At 38.6% G+C, this 16509-nt stretch overlaps 1 protein-coding gene across 12 annotated transcripts in view; it reads left to right on the top strand.

Annotated features, from left to right (window-relative positions):
- chl1b (cell adhesion molecule L1-like b) overlaps positions 1-16112 on the top strand; it is an 885223-nt gene extending 869111 nt beyond the window's left edge. For all 12 annotated transcript variants that reach the window (XM_072582623.1, XM_072582619.1, XM_072582621.1 and 9 more), the window contains one exon: positions 13174-16112. In XM_072582623.1, the coding sequence (XP_072438724.1) occupies positions 13174-13393 (220 nt within the window). In that variant the 3' untranslated portion in view covers positions 13394-16112. The remainder of the gene's footprint in view (positions 1-13173) is intronic.
- The last annotated feature ends 397 nt before the right edge of the window (positions 16113-16509 follow it).

Below are 16509 nucleotides of genomic sequence, written 5' to 3'. Positions count from 1 at the left end.
ACAGACAGGAGAAGTCTTCAGGAGAGGGAGAGCAGCTTTATACAGCGGGTTGCAATGATTCACCACACAGGAGTATGGGTGTGAGATTATACAGGATTAAAAAAACTGAACTCATGCTAAAGCAAGATTCTAAAATTCACTCAGGTTAGTAGAAATATTTTGTGTCACCCTCAAGTGAAAGAACTTTAAAATTAAATTTTCCCAGATCGAGAAAACCAAGAGTGACCTTGGACGGGTTTTGGTGGAATTGAATATCTACTTAAAGGAAAATGCAAAATATGTCTGTGAAGTGCATTTTCAATTAAGCTAAACAATGAATTGGGAATGTTCTGTTTTGTAGTTTAACGTATAATTTGACTACACAGGCAGTGTTTGGACAATAGTGTTTCAATGTTTTATTATAGAAAAAGTCTTAAAATGCAAAATCTTTCTGTGCATCCTTTCAAAGATTAACTGCAAGTTCAAATTCCTTTTTTTAAAAATGTTTGCGATCTTTACAGAAATCATAAATAGATGCACATATTAAGAATTAAAAAGCATTTCCCATTGTTAGTAGATTCCTTACAGTCATTGTTTTACCAAGGGTGTTACCCTGTAGCAAGTCCTTTCTGTGCTTACAAAATATACGTGCATGCTATTTGCAATGTAAACTCAGCAGTGCTTGCTGCACTTTTCGTATTTTGGCTCCACTTAGGGGTCAGCAATGTCTGGGGTATTCAACCAGAAATCAGTTCAACCCATGCAAGTGGAAACAGTTACAAATGGGCCTCCGTTTGCTTTTGAAGATTATAGAAAGGGTCAGGAACAAGTGAAGCAGCAAACGCAGCCCTGTCACTTCTGAATGTTTTCCACCAGGTTTGGAAACTGGGTTACTAATCCAACAGGAAACTAAGCCTAATGGAGTATGATTCAAAACTTTCAAATGCTGAGAGGCAAAAATGTTTTTAATGTAAGTGATGATTAATTGGATTTTGGCACCATGTTTGTAAAGCACATTTGGTCGTGGAGTTCAGGATTAACTACTAGCAAAGGTGATGACACTCTGAACCGCTTCTGAAAAAAGAACTTGATGAGGTATGATGCTGAAGGTCATTGGGTGAAGTGGAGACTAAAATTTTATTTCTGCTTTTTGTCTTTTCACAATTATTTATGAACCACTTCGGCACATGTTAAATTGCCACATGAGAACTTTGCTTTTCGTCTTGACAGTCCAAATGACCTATAATTCATGTTTTCACATGCTAATCTGGCAACCTCCAAATCTCCCTCTTTTTTTCTCACTTAATTTCCTTACAATAAAATCCATGGACTCAGCTCAGCACATCTCCTACTGGGTCTCACCGCCTACCACTAGATGAGCTGTGAGTTCAGACTCTGTATAGGAATTTCTGATGTGAAGAAATTATTTGGCCACATTATGTAGTGGAGGTGAAGCCAGAGGTGTTGCTGATTTGGAGGTTTCCCAAAAGCGCTAACTGTGTGGAATGTAGACAATTAATATGTATTTCTTACGCCATTTTCCAAAGCTTGTTACTTGTTATATTTAGAAAGCTAACATAGGGACACAAATGATAATTTGGAGAGGTGTTTTATTGCAGCACGTCAGTTGAGTTTTACACAGATCTGGAGAGCAACAGAATTTTCACAGGATTGTTTGTGCAAGACTGAGTTACTGAGCAAATTGTACACAACAGATTAAGTGAAGACATTTGAGTGACGTTTTCATAGACCACATTAATTGGCCAGGTGATTAACCAGAAAGTCCACTGAAGGATAGTTGGACAAGAAATTAATTGAAATCTTTCTTATATTTCAAATAAATCACAGTTAACGTCGAATTGTCAACATGTTTGCACATAAAGATATGAGTATAAAAGAAAAATGGGTCAGACAAGAAGAATACATTAGACAATACTAATAAGATTGGAATGAAAAGATTTCCAGCTATTTTCTAGGCAAAAATAAATATATAAAATAGATCAAAACCATTTGGCCATCCTTTCAATGCCAGCATTTATTCATGGAATAGGAAACAACTGCAAAATATATGGGATTTGGGACTAAAGATTATTAGTTATAGGAATAAGCTCATTCAGTTGGCAATATCTGCCTCTGTGAGTTAATATCAAAATCTGCACACTGCTGGGGAAAGATGTACACAATGCATGAAATAAGGAAAATATATAGTATTATAATCATGGGCAAATTCAGTCGCTGTACCCATGACAGAGAGAGAGAGACAGTAAAAAAAGGGAAGTAGACTGATACCATGATATCGAGGAAAAGCAAATGAAGACAGAAGCACTACTAGATTTAATAATGGGAATGAAATGAAGCAGAAAAGTAAGCATGGGAGTGTAATAACAATAGAAAGGATCAAGAGAGATATACATGAGATAAAAATCAAAGTGATAGATTGAGAAAATTTAACAAGAAATGAGGATGGACTTTGGGAGGGGAACTGAAAAGAATACTGATGACAAAGAAGTCACAATCAATTATGGGAAGTTGAATAGGATTTATGAGAAATATAAAATAAAAGCAAACTAATCCATAAGGAGATAAGAATAAGAACAGCTCTAAGGAAAAAAGGTCTTGGAAAAGTGCAAGAAACAGTGAAGGTGAGAATGAAAAATGTTGATGAATGATTTCAAGTCAGAGGTTAAACAGACAATTAAGAAAGTGAAGGGGATATATGAAAAACAAACAGAAAGGAACAGCAAAGCTCCTATAGATGCAGAAATAATAAAAGAGAATTAAGTTAAGAATAAGGAGGCTCAGTCATGAACAAATTAAAGTCAGAGGTTATGATCCTGAAATGACAGAAATGCTGAATAGTTGGTGAGCTTCAAATTGAACATATGAGAAAGTATCATCAAACCATGTCAGACATTAAGAGAATAAAGATAACACACCATAAATAATCTGAAATAAGAGGGTTTAATCTGTATAAAACTCAATTTTAAAAAAGTCATGCCAGCAGACCAGATGAATTTAGTTGATTTCTAAATAATGGTATCAAAATTAACCCAGGAAACTGTAGCCCAGTTAGATGAATGGCAGGAGCTAGATTCTACAAGATAACAAAAGATCTAAAGTACCGAGAGGGCTAACTGAGGTAGCAGGGTAGGGATTATAATGCACAATTAACCTATACATGATCAATGAAATCTAGACACTGCACCAACTTGATGTTATCTGCTGATTAATATTGTTGCAGTTTTCAGCCACTGCTAAGTATTTATAGGGTAGTAATTTATTGTTACATGTATTTATGAAAATACAGTAAACTGTGTATAAGTTGCCATAACTAATCTCATGCAATTTTAATTACATAAATTGTAAAAAAAATGCATACAAAGTTAAGACAAATTTCATTTTTTGTTCCAACCACGGCTTCCTGATTCATAAGTGACTACAGGAAGTACCTTACTCCACAACTGCTAAAGTTCTCCCTGAGGCTACAACGCCAAGAAAGAAGCATGCTGAAGCAGCCCCCACCGCCACTGACTGAACCTGGAATATCGCCTCTGCCAAAGCCGCTTCATGGCCATCAATACACCAGCCACCATCATAGTCAGAAGATTGTCCCAACTCTGGAGAACCAGGGCTCTTTCTCAACTTCCAACAGACCATTCAAATTAACCCCCGAGAATTGAGGAATCATTCATTCGGCCACTATTGCAGATGCCGTTGAAACACCAAAGATAAAGAATGGACCCCAATCCATCAACGCTGAAATAGTTGCTCAATCTCCCACTTAACAGCTCCCCACAACATCTCTCCACCACCAAAGATGGGGAAGGAAGAAAACATGAATTTGATTCAAAATCAAATGGGGAATAATTAAAATTTTTAAAAGTTGCAGTTGGCCATGCAAGAGGTAATGGACAAGCTGAGAGGCTGAATCCCTCCTACCCTGCCACTTCCGCCATCTATCCATTTATCCACCATATATCCATGATGGATATACGTCCATTGGAAACCCTTCAGAGTATGGTCACTAGGTTGATTCTTGAGGAAGAGTTGAGCATTTTGGGTGTATGTTCTCAGAGTTTAGCAGATTGAAATTTGATCTTATTGAAAGATGTAAGGTTCTAAGGAGGCTCTGAGCGAAAGATGCTGAGAGGATGTTGCCTCTCATGAGCAAGTCGAGAACTAAGGGGACAAGTTCCAAAACAAGGAATATCCTATTTTAATGGAGAAAAGGAAGATTAATGAACATAAGAGAGCAATGGAGTCATTTAGTGTATTCAGGACAATATAGTCAGATTTTTGATATGCAAAAGTGTCAAAAGTTGTGTGGGTAGACCAGAATACAGAGCTGAGGCTACAATCACATCAGCCTGATATTATTAAATGGCACCGCAAGCTTAGGGGCTAAGTAGTCTGCTTCTGTTCCTATTTCTTATGTTATTGTGTGATATGGTGTCATATAATACCTGCTGCCTGACCTGCGGTGCTTTTTCAGCACCACACTCTCGACTCTGGTATAATACTTCAGCAAATTACCCAAAATTGTAAGAGGCTTGCACCAGTTAAAGCGAGCATGTATGACTGAAAACCAGCCTGAATCTCTCAAAGGAACAGTGTGTTGTGAAAGGTGCTGGAAGTCATTCCACAATTAATTCTGAAAATGAAAGAAAAATGGTACAGCATTGAAAGACTTTGAATTCCAAGGTTTTCAGAGGCTTTAACAGAGGCCTTGGCACAGAAGGTGCAAAAGAGAAGAGATCTATTGACAAGGGGCTAGGTGGTCTTCCTGGTGTGACCTGAGAGGGACTAAAATGATGTGGAGTTCATCAAGCCTGAGTACCTTCTTCAACAATAACCCTCCCACCAACATGATGATGTTTGCTAATGATTGCACAATGTTCAGCAATGTTTGTGATTCCTCAGATGTTGAAGTAGTCTATGTTCAAATGCAGCAGGTTTGGACAATTTCCAGGCTTGGTCTGACCAGTGGCAAGTAACATCCGAGCCACACAAGTACCAGGCAATGACCAGCTCTGACAAGAGAGAATTTAATCCTGCACTGTTAACATTCTGGGAGTTAGCATCAACCAAAAACTGAACACAACATATAAAAAGAGTGGTGACAAGAGCAGCTCAAAGACTGGGATCCTATATAAAGTAACTTACCACCTGACTCCCAAAGTGTATTGAACTCCTACAAGTCAGAAACATGATGGAAAATGCCCACTTGCTTGGATGAGTGCAGTTCCAACAATGCTGAAGAGACTTTACACCATCCAGGACAAAGTAACCCACTTGATTGGCACCACATCCACAGACTGAGGCACAGTAGCAGCAGTGTATACTATCTACAAGATACACTACAAACATTCACGAAGGCTCCATAGACCGAGCCTTCTGAACTCACAAGCACTTCCATCCAGAAAGACAAAAGCTGCAGATACATGAGAACATCACCAGCAGCAAGTTCCTCTCCAAGCCATTCGCCATCCTGTCTTTTGCCCTTCCCTGAGTTTCATTGGGTCAAATTCCTAGGACTCCCTCCCGAACAGCAAGGTGGACTCCAAAGGTTCAAGAGGCGGCACACCATCACCTTCTGAAGGGCAACCAGGAATGGACAATATGTGATAACCCAGCCAGTGACACCCACATCCCAAGAAAGAACAGAAGAAAATATGTGCCAAAAGATATTCAATGACCTCACACAAGTAGTTTGGGTTAGTCATGTTCTTTCCTCACCAATACACCATTCAACACATAGACAGTTAAACTCACGATAACTCCATATTTATCTACGAGCAGTATCCATCAATTGGAGCCTATAAGGGACATTAATGTGCTCGAGCACATACACTTTATCTATGAAGGATACAATAAACAGATTTCATCACACTCGCTGGTGTGTTTCCTTCTTTCTTATAGGATAAGGTGATGGATTACCACAAATTGCAAAAGCTAGCTGGAAGACAATAGCTATGCCTACAAATCCAGGCAGCCTTGGAAGAAATGGTGTTGGCTGATGTTGAGGTATCCAGTTCAAAAGCATGGCTACAAAGACACTGATACCATCAAAGATGATGGTACCTTCATATCTAATCCTGAAACTGTGTGTAGAGGATGACAAAGTGACATGGATCCACAGTGATGAGGTGCCAGGCATGAGGAGCTTTTAACTAAAGCAGGGAGCAAGGAAATCAGAGATGCCAGCCCCAGTGGAGGATGAGGGTGCAGTTGGGCTCTACAAAAGACTGAGATTGTTATTTAAGAGGCAAGGAAGTACAGAAAATAAATGATAGGTATGCATTAAAAAAATGCTCAGTGCATTAAGTAGATTGTAGTCCATCTCAAAACACATGGAAGTACCCAGCACTGACTTTGCACAGGGCTTTACACTGTCCTTGAGACTTGCCCTTTTCAAACATGGAGCAGTGGCCAACTGCATGAGCACACCTATGGATCAAGTCATGATGCAGCATCTCGTGGCTCAGCTTCAGTTGCTGCTTCACCATAAGCATAAGTAATGCATTAGAAGCTCAAGTGGATGTCAGTTGAGTTCAACTTGCTGCTGTTCAAGTTTCAGATGGCTATCATTGTGACGGCAAATGACTGTGTGCAAGTTTATCTGCCTTTGAAGAGATAACAAGGATTGTTAGGATATCACCACATTTCAGTTGGCAGAAGTTCCATGGAGCATGAAACTGCTGTCATGGCTCAGAAAGACAGCATTACTTTTGCACTGCTGCCACTCCACAAGTTTCCATGTTCCTGCCACGAGCAATAGTTTAAAAGTATGAACATCATGATGTAATTATGTGTAATCATGTGAATAAGAGTGAGAGCTGGATAAAGATCTCCTGGAGGAGACACATTGGGGCAGTGCAGATCATTGACCAGCTGTTATGTTTGTCCGTAAAGAAATGTTGTATTAAAATATACTCAGATGACTGCAAAATGACTTAGAAAACAATAAGACTTCCCATTGTGTTGACTCAAAGTCAAAATAGCCCATACCCTGTTTACATTCACAACTTGAACTAGGTACAGAAGGCACCAAACTCTTGCAGATTAGAAACAACTGCAGGAAGAAATTAGTCATCGTTTAACCTGTAGTCAATTGATGATCCACTTAAATAGTGCTGATGGTGTTTCTTTTCACAGCTTGAATGTTAATGAGACAATCTATGGTTAAGAAGTTGTATAATCCAGAACAGTGAGCTCCAAAAAGCAGAGCTGTTATTACATTTTCAAATGGATACTTGCTGTACTCTCTCTAACTCCTAAAGCAATGTGGCTTCTGGGACAACTCATTCAGCTCTGCGCACCCATTTGAATACCATCCTGAACCTCAAGTGGTATATTTGGTAACCAAGTAACACGCACCACTAATCAACATCAATGCTGAGTCTATAAATATGCAAAAGTCAACAGGGACTTGGAGAGATAGTGGTCATGTGGTCCAGAGCTCCAGAACTTCTAGGCACATGGATTCAAATCCCACCGTGGCACTTGGTGAAATTTGAACTAAGTAAAAATCTGAAATAAAGGTTGACAGAAGTTTGTGGTGGGACCACTGTTGTTTATTAGATACATTTATGTATTTCTAGATTTATGACCAGAGCCCATCTGAGGTTCCACAATTCATTACGATTCCAGGTGTGGTATCCTCAACTGAGAGTCAGAATGAGCTAGCTCCCTTCTTTAGTTGGTTGCTACAAGGTCAAATTAAAAAAAGGAATCCCTTCCCTTGAGGATACCTTTTTTTCTCCAGACCAGTGAAATGATATTTTAAAAGAGTCAATTTAGCCAGCATTTCTTTGTTTAATCAAAATAACTGAGTATATTAATTGCTGTATGCAAGAAGAGATGCAAATGTAGTACACACACACACACACACACACACATATTAAAATAACAGGTCACTCCAAAAAGTTAAAACTAATTAAAGTGATACGATGAGTACAGTACAGCCTCCATTATCCAAACATCAATATCCACATTTCGAATTAACTGAACAAGATCTCAAAGTCCAATAAAAATGGCATTAGGCATCTCAGCATTTAGTTATCAGTTCAACGGCATTATGGCATGTCTTGCTTGATAACAGAGGCATGTTTGGATAACCGGCACTCATAAATTATGGCTTGTTTGCAATTAGATTGGTTATCTGAACAATTGATTCTCCAAACAAAATACTTCCCTCCCGTCCCGTTAGGATAATCAAGTTTCAAGTATTTGACTTATTTGTGAAGAGCAGATAAGATGACATTGTTATAGTTATTGTTGCACTAATACTGTAGATGTTGGCAGCTGCAAGGGTAATTGTGAGGTTCTTGCTATTGTGGGTTGGTGGAACATCCTTAGGCCTGACCATTTTTTTTGTTGCAGCACTCAAAGTGAGATGGGTCTACCTTTGCCTGCAACATGGGGATAATTCAAGGATAGTTCTTTGACTTTGATCTCCACAGCATGCTAACACTGGAACCCAGCATGATACGCATCAAAGTGTTCAGTCTCATGAGTCCATGTCACTAGAGTTGAAATTATTTTTTAACCCCTTTCATTGTGTATTCTTCAAAGGGAGAAACACAAAATGTGTCTGCAATCTTGGGACATAATTCCTGATGAAGGCCTTATGCCCGAAGCGTCGATTCTCCTGCTCCTTGGATGCTGCCTGACCGGCTGTGCTTTTCTAGCACCACACTCTCGTCTCTGGTCTCCATCATCTGCAATCCTCACTTTCTCTTACATAATCCACAAGGGTTGACCGTTGTTGACCCCAGGTTGTTAGCCCCCTGTATTCATTGTAGTGAAGAGATCACACTCCAGTTTCCTTGATAACTTACATGTGCAACATTCCATCGGCTTAAACAGGAGTCGTTGAATTTAAGCCCACACGTTTTCTGTAGAAGTCCTCCTTTTAAAAACAGTACATGTTGGAATTAAAAGGAAAGAAATATCTCTCAATATTAGGGGTTCTGATAACAATTCGTAACGATTGTTTCAGAATTTGCAGACGATATCACGTATGAAGCATAGGAAGGATGAATCAAAATGAGGAAAAATGTGAAGAGGTTAGCACTGATTGAATAAACAGCAAACTAAATTCAACATAAGAAGGTTCATTTTGCCATTTCTTCACAATGTAATGAACTAGTGATGTTGAAGAGCATTCCCTTACAGATGGTGCAATCCCTTCCGTAATTTGGGTACAATCCCAAATTAAGGGCAAGAACAATGCTATGTTCTTCTATTTGATGTAAATGTACCAATCATAAACAAAATTAGTGGTACAATAATGTGGTTCTTTATTTGAAGATAAGACAGTATACAGCCAGTGTTAACCAATAGTTTTTTTAAAACTGGAAAAATATACTTTTATTCATAAAAAATATCTTTATAGTCACTGAGGCAGTTTAGTCCTGTACAGTAGCATATGGAGAAACAAATACTGGAGTTTGACTTAATCCAACAAACAAAGCAAAGACATTTCATTCTCGTACAAGGCTATATTTACATATATTTGAGGCACAGAATGGAGTGGAGGGTGGTGGTGAGGGGGTGATGGTGGTGGTGGAGGTGGCATATCTGATAACTTAACAGATCACCATTTAACTTCGGCAGAAAGATTAGATTAGATTAGATTACTTACAGTGTGGAAACAGGCCCTTCAGCCCAACAAGTCCACACCGCCCCGCCGAAGCGCAACCCACCCATACCCCTACCCTAACACTACGGGCAATTTAGCATGGCCAATTCACCTGACCTGCACATCTTTGGACTGTGGGAGGAAACCGGAGCACCCGGAGGAAACCCACGCAGACACGGGGAGAACGCGCAAACTCCACACAGTTAGTTGCCTGAGGCGGGAATTGAACCCGGATCTCTAGTGCTGTGAGGCAGCAGTGCTAACCACTGTGCCACCATGCCACCCACCATGGTGTTCTGAAATGGTGTTCTTTCCCCACTGTGCCTTGGCAGCAGCTGCCTTCGGCTTTAGTGCATCACGTAGTCCTGGACCTTGGAATGTGCCATTCTGCAACACTCAGCCGAGGTCAACTCCTCGCTGTAAATGCTTGACATCTACATCTGTTGCAACTGCTGTAAATTGATAGAGTAACGGGACTAATACCTCAGATCCTGCCTTTGTTGCCATGATTGACAACAATGTAAGACCTGTCTCCTTAAAAACATATGTAAACTATACAAAACAAGGAACACAATATTTAATTTCTCATGGAATAAAACAGAAATGTATGGACAGCCTTCATTTGGTGCACCTGGATTACTGTACATAGTGACACAAGAGACAGGAGCAGAGCCGATAACCTGACTCTTTGAATCTACTTCACCAGTCACCAAGACTATGGCTGATCCAGTGTAACCCCTTTTTTTTCCTGCATAATCCCTTAATTCCCTTAGTATCTGAAAACTATGGATCTATATCTGGACTTTACTAAACTAACTGAGTATCCACAGCTCTCTGGAGTAGAATATTTCAAAGATCCTTCTTTGACAGAGGAGACCTGAAATAGATCTTCAGAATTATAAAGGTGTTTAACGATGTGCCAGTGATTGAAGGGGATAGCAATGTTAAATTTAAAAGGAGGGTTCAGATTATAAGTGATAGAATGTTGCATTTTCACTGGGTATCTAGCTTGCTTTCTAAAAAGGTGGCACGACACTCATTCGGACTTTCCAAAACAAGTCCCATTGTGCCTTCCTCAAATCAGGTTGTTTGGATGGCGGTCATGTGGTTTTCTCTCAAAAAAGGTTCCAGAGGTTGAAATCCCACCCAGTGAGAACTGTCAGCCAAACCAAAGGCTGGCAAGAGTCTTTCACTCAGCAGAAAGACCAAGAAGGCGATGACTGGTGCCAGTGTGACAAGCAGCATTAAGAGAATCAAAGTATCAGGTAATGTTGTTTGGAGGTTGGGGTTTGAGTCAGAGAGAAGGGGGAGAGAGAGATCAAAGCAAGGACAGGGGATGATTCTCAGCAGCCGCCCACTGCCCTATGACAAGTTCTTTGATCATACACACATTGGTGCTGATTGAGGGGCCTCTCCCATAACTGACACCCTGGCTCCACTGTTTTACCATTCAGGTGGATTAACTCTTTCTCAGCTCATCTCGAGTTGAGATCATCACAGTATAGTATGGCAACTGCACTTCCCAAGACTGCAAGAAACCATAGAGTTGTGAACAGCTGCCTCACAGCGCCGGAGACCCGGGTTCAATTCCCGCCTCAGGCGAATGACTGTGTGGAGTTTGCACGTTCTCCCCGTGTCTGCGTGGGTTTCCTCCGGGTGCTCCGGTTTCCTCCCACAGTCCAAAGATGTGCAGGTTAGGTGAATTGGCCAAGCTAAATTGCCCATAGTGTTAGGTAAGGGGTAGATGTAGATGTAGGGGTATGGGTGGGTACGCTTCGGCGGGGCGGTGTGGACTTGTTGGGCCGAAGGGCCTGTTTCCACACTGTAAGTAATCTAATCTAATCTAATCTAAAAAAGGAACACAGTCCAGTCCATCTCTCAAAACAGCCTTTCATTCATAAATTCCATCCCTACTTCCCGGTACCTTGGGATAGCAACCAACATAATCAAATTAAATCGAAAGAACAGCAGATGCTGTAAATTGGAAACAAAACCTGAAGTTACTGGAAAAGCTCAGCAAGTCTGGCAGCATCGGTGAAGAGAAATCAGAGTTAGTGTTGCAGGTCTGGTCATAATCAAGGACCCCTCACACACTGGTTATGTTCTCTTCTGTCAGGCAGAAGATATGAAACTTTGAATACACACACAAACAGATTAAGTAACGGTTTCCTCCCCTCTGTTTGAATGGACCTCTCAAACGTTAATTCTGATCTTTCGCTCTCTGCACTTTCTCTGTGGCTGTAACACTGTGTTCTGCACTCTGTTCTGGTATTCTGATGCACTTTGCATGGTACAATCTGCCTGTAGAACACGCAAGTATCATGGTACGTGACAATAATCAATCCATCAATCAGATCATTGCAAACGGTTCGGAATAGGTCCTTAAGTGGTCATTAGTTGAAGGTTGAACTTGGAGCTTCCTGATCAACATGTAATCCCAGTCAAGCTCAGAAAATTGCTCATTTCTGGCGTGCCACCACACCCCCTAATTGATTTTTGCTCCAGGCCTGTCACCTCTGGGACTAGAAGATTCTGAACAATAAATGAGAGGGCAAGTGGAGGGTATAGATGCATTTTGGGAAGACTTATTGAGAATAAAAGGAGTATTAATACCGGTATTTACCCTGTGGTACTGAAGACCTATTTATGTGCTGTAAGTCTTATATACTTACTTATATACTGTGCTCTTTGGAACTGTGTTTGGCTATAGAGCAACATATCGGAGGTTTATAAAGTCATGAAGGGCATGGATAGGATGAATAGCCAAGCTGTTTTCCACAGGGTGGGAGAGACCAAAACTAGAGGGCATAAGTTTAAGGTGAGAGGGGAAAGATTTAAAAAGGACCTGAAATGTGATGTTTTCATGCAGAGGGTGGTGCATGTATGGAACGAGCTGCCAGAGAAAGTGGTGGAGGTGGGTACAGTGACAACATTTAAAAGGCATCTGGATGGGTATATGAATAGGAAAGATTTAGTGGGATATTGGCCAAGTGCTGGCAAATGGGACTCGATCAGAATGAGATGTGTGGTCACCATGGACGGGTTGAACCAAGTGGTATGTTTCCATGCTGCTTAACTCCATGACTCAATATCAGTAGAAACCCACTTTTCACTTCCTGGGAATATCTAAAATTTGATATAATTAATACTGACATTGTCATTGTTTTCCGTAATGAATTCTATTTATGTGGTCAAATTAACAATAATGAACATGATAAAATGTTGGAGCAATCATTGATTACTGCAATTTACCATTCAATATAAAAGTACATATGTATTACTCATTTAACCTTTGAAAAAGATACTGTAATAATGGATTGAAATCTTTTAATTTAGGGGATAAATCAATTGATAGTGAGATCAAGTGACCAGCAATTCAATTACTGAAGTGAAGATTGCTTACATAAAACCATCAGACAATCACTAAACTCCTTTAATAAAAGAATCAAGGATGATATAATTGTTAATTTCTCAGGCACAATGCAACCGAAGATTTTCCAAATCTTCATTACCAATGTGTCAAACTTCTGACAGTGGATTTTGTTTTTCAGTGATAATGAAGACAAACCATTGAAAGAAAGCCAACAATCACTGAATGAGGTAGTGAAGCCAACGGGAAGTGATGACAGTTTGGCAGTGTATGAAGATGGTGGACCAGAAGTGCAGTTCAATGAAGATGGCTCATTCATTGGACAATACAGAGGAAGTAAGGAGAATGATGCAGCAGATGAAAATGGAAGTTCTATAGCCACCTCTCCAATGAAAGCATGAGAAACATGTTCGTAAACCTTTCTTAGTGAATTTGTTGTACAACTGAATATTTGTTACACGTTAACTCAGATTGCCAACAAGCTAAAAGAAAATAAGTTAATCAGACCATAAAGGATGCTTATCTAATATTTGATAAAGACTAAGATGCATGGGATTTTTGGTTGCAGTCCACCTGTCAGTCTAAGGGATATGTTGTGCAAAATCCATGTAAAATACAAGTGTCTGTAGGTTTGTAACAGAAATGGCTTCTAGTTGCTGATAAAGTAATCGCTTATAACCTTTTAAATCCTTGCTGCTTTATTAGCATATTTGAGTCCCTTTGTTACAGTTTGTTTCGGTGTCTTGTGATCCTACATGTTTAGAAGTTAAGAACTTGCAGAACTGAAATTGATATCACACATGAACTTAAGGAGACCAACACCTGATGCACTGATGCCTCTTAATGCAATGACTATGGCAGCTGAAGGGACCAAGAACATTATTCCTCTTTTATTTTAGTCAATAGAAGAGTTCACAAAATACTATGATCACAATTTGCAAATTAAATTTTGTGGCTACAGGAAAAAAGTCAGAAATCAATTATTTATATGCAGAATTCTATCCAGCAAAAAGGTCCAAAATCCTCCTCTGAGTTTACAGTGATAACTTCCAGTGGGAGTCTGATTTGGAACTGAATATTTTTAAAGAATGGCATGCAGAGGATGATGGAAATTCATGTTTAAAATTGATGCATACTTGCAACAATGGAACAATTGATTTGTCAGAATCATAAATCATTTTGTAAACTGTACCATTGTTAAAGATGCATCTGACTGTACAATCCTTGTGTCTTATTTTTCTTCAATTATGCTCTTTATCCAAAGTTCTGCATTTAATGATTGTATTCAGTCACCTATTTTAGTTATTCTCATGGCAAAACAGTGCAATGTACATTTTATAATTAGGAATATATTTAGAATTTGGAGGAGAACTGCTGAAAATTAATTTTCAGCAAAACAACAATGTTCTTAAAGCAATTCCTGCTATGAGTTCTGGATAAACACTTAAAATGCTACTTTTGTTGATTCACAGCCTAGGTGTCATTAATAAATATCTAAGTGTCTGATTTAAATTGTGTGTACAATAGGTAAAACGTGGCTTCATGATATTGAACTAAATAAAGCACCTCTCCACCTCAGAAAATTTGTATACTTCAAAGAATTTTGCATTCGTTTATTATTAGTAAACAATCGTGAAGTTATTGTGTTTGTGTTAATGTTTTTATTCATAGAGTTTCAGAGGTCTCATTTTTGTTCTTGTCTAACAGTGCGTGGTTTTTTTATTTTTAAAATATTTCAAATTGCAACATTTTGTAAAATGTACAAATAATATTTATATTAACAAATTAGAGAGTATTTGCCATCTTCTGCAACTGTTGTACAAAACTTTACAGTACTTACAATGGCAAAAAGCTAACTAAATATGAATATTTCCAATGTTTTAAAACTCTTTGCAGAGGTCTGGTTTTGAAGGAACAATTGGCATTGGATCTTTTTGTGGTTAAAGAAGACCTAAAGGAATTGTATATTTTCATGAGCCTTATTAAACATGCATGTCATGTAGCATGCAAATTTTCATTTTTTTAAGTGTGGCAACAAGTTCAAGCTTTGGTTTATATATGGCTGCGCATCATTACATATTAACTCCTTTTATCAAGGTGAATTGAGTTATTTGTGTAGCTACCTTCTTTACAGGAAATGAATCATTTGTAAATGACAGATTTAATCATGCCAGATTTTTAGGAAACCGTTTTCTAATGATGATCAGATTCAATAAAATTGCTGTCAATGTTTCTATATTTTCTGTCGTAAGGGAGTTGGCTTTTTGTTAGGCATGCTTTTTTTTAAAAAAAAAATGTTGATGAACCAAAGTATAATTTCAAAGCCTTATGTTCGTATGGTATGTTTTATTTTATTATATGTTTGGACTGAAATTCTGCACAATTGGTGGAATGGGCATCACACGCAAAAACAAATGCTATACCAACCAATGCCCTGAAGCACAAAACGTGAGAACAGATACTTGCTTTTAAAATAAACTTGAGTCCAAGGGTATAATAAACCAAATACTGACTGCAGTTTTCAGGCTATTTGTAAACTATTGCTCCTCAAGTTACAGAGGTAATCTGTTCAGTATGCATGTGTACGTTGCCCCTTTTTGACAGTCTCAATCACTATAGCTGCTGGTTCAATTGCTTACCAATATAGTCTTCATTCGCAATCAGTAACTGTGTATCATTATATGTCTTCTCAAAAGAAACTTTGAAAACTTGTATCAAGTTTAACAAACCAGCTTTCATAATTTGTATGCTCACTCAGATATTGTAAAATCCCCTAAGAGTAATTGTTAACTTATTTAACTTGTAGTGACGTGATGTTATTAAACAATCTGTATGGCTATAGTACTTGCAGTCACTGTATTAGGTAGAAAGCTATGACAAACGTACTTTATAGTATATGCCCATTAAAAAAGTTTAAATACCCCTTCAAATGATGCAATGATGTGTTTTGACTTAAATAAAAGTCATGTAAGGTTATAAATTCATTTTTTCTACCTGTACAACATTCTTGTGTTATAAAAGATCATCATGGAATGTTTCCGCTACTAATATGTGTTGTGTAAATGATCATGTGATCTTTCCAAACATGGATGCTTGTCTTATTAAACACTGAGTAACAAATGTTTTATGTGTCTCTTGGTACTTAAACATATTATACTATTTATATTCATTACTCTAAGGAAATAGCATTTCAGTCTTTCTCAGGAGGTATTCTTGTCACTGTTTTGACATTCATGGGTCCCATCCGAAAATACAAGTTTCTTCTGGAATCTCTGTTACAGTTACTGAAATATACTGTTAACTATCCAAAACAAAACAAGCCCATGTCATAGATTGTTTTCTTTGGAGGGATGAAGGCTGTAATATATAGCAAAAGATATCATTGATTTTAAAAAAATCCATAGTCACACTGGAGAAAAACAACAACTGGTGGTTTAAACTGAGGGTCACCACACCTCAACCAAAAGGGCAAGGTTGAGAGGGTAGGACTACATGGTGAGTGCGGGCATTGAACAAT

Source organism: Chiloscyllium punctatum, chromosome 12, assembly GCF_047496795.1.
Source record: "Chiloscyllium punctatum isolate Juve2018m chromosome 12, sChiPun1.3, whole genome shotgun sequence".
NCBI lineage: Eukaryota > Metazoa > Chordata > Chondrichthyes > Orectolobiformes > Hemiscylliidae > Chiloscyllium > Chiloscyllium punctatum.
This window is presented reverse-complemented; position numbering and strand designations above follow the sequence as displayed.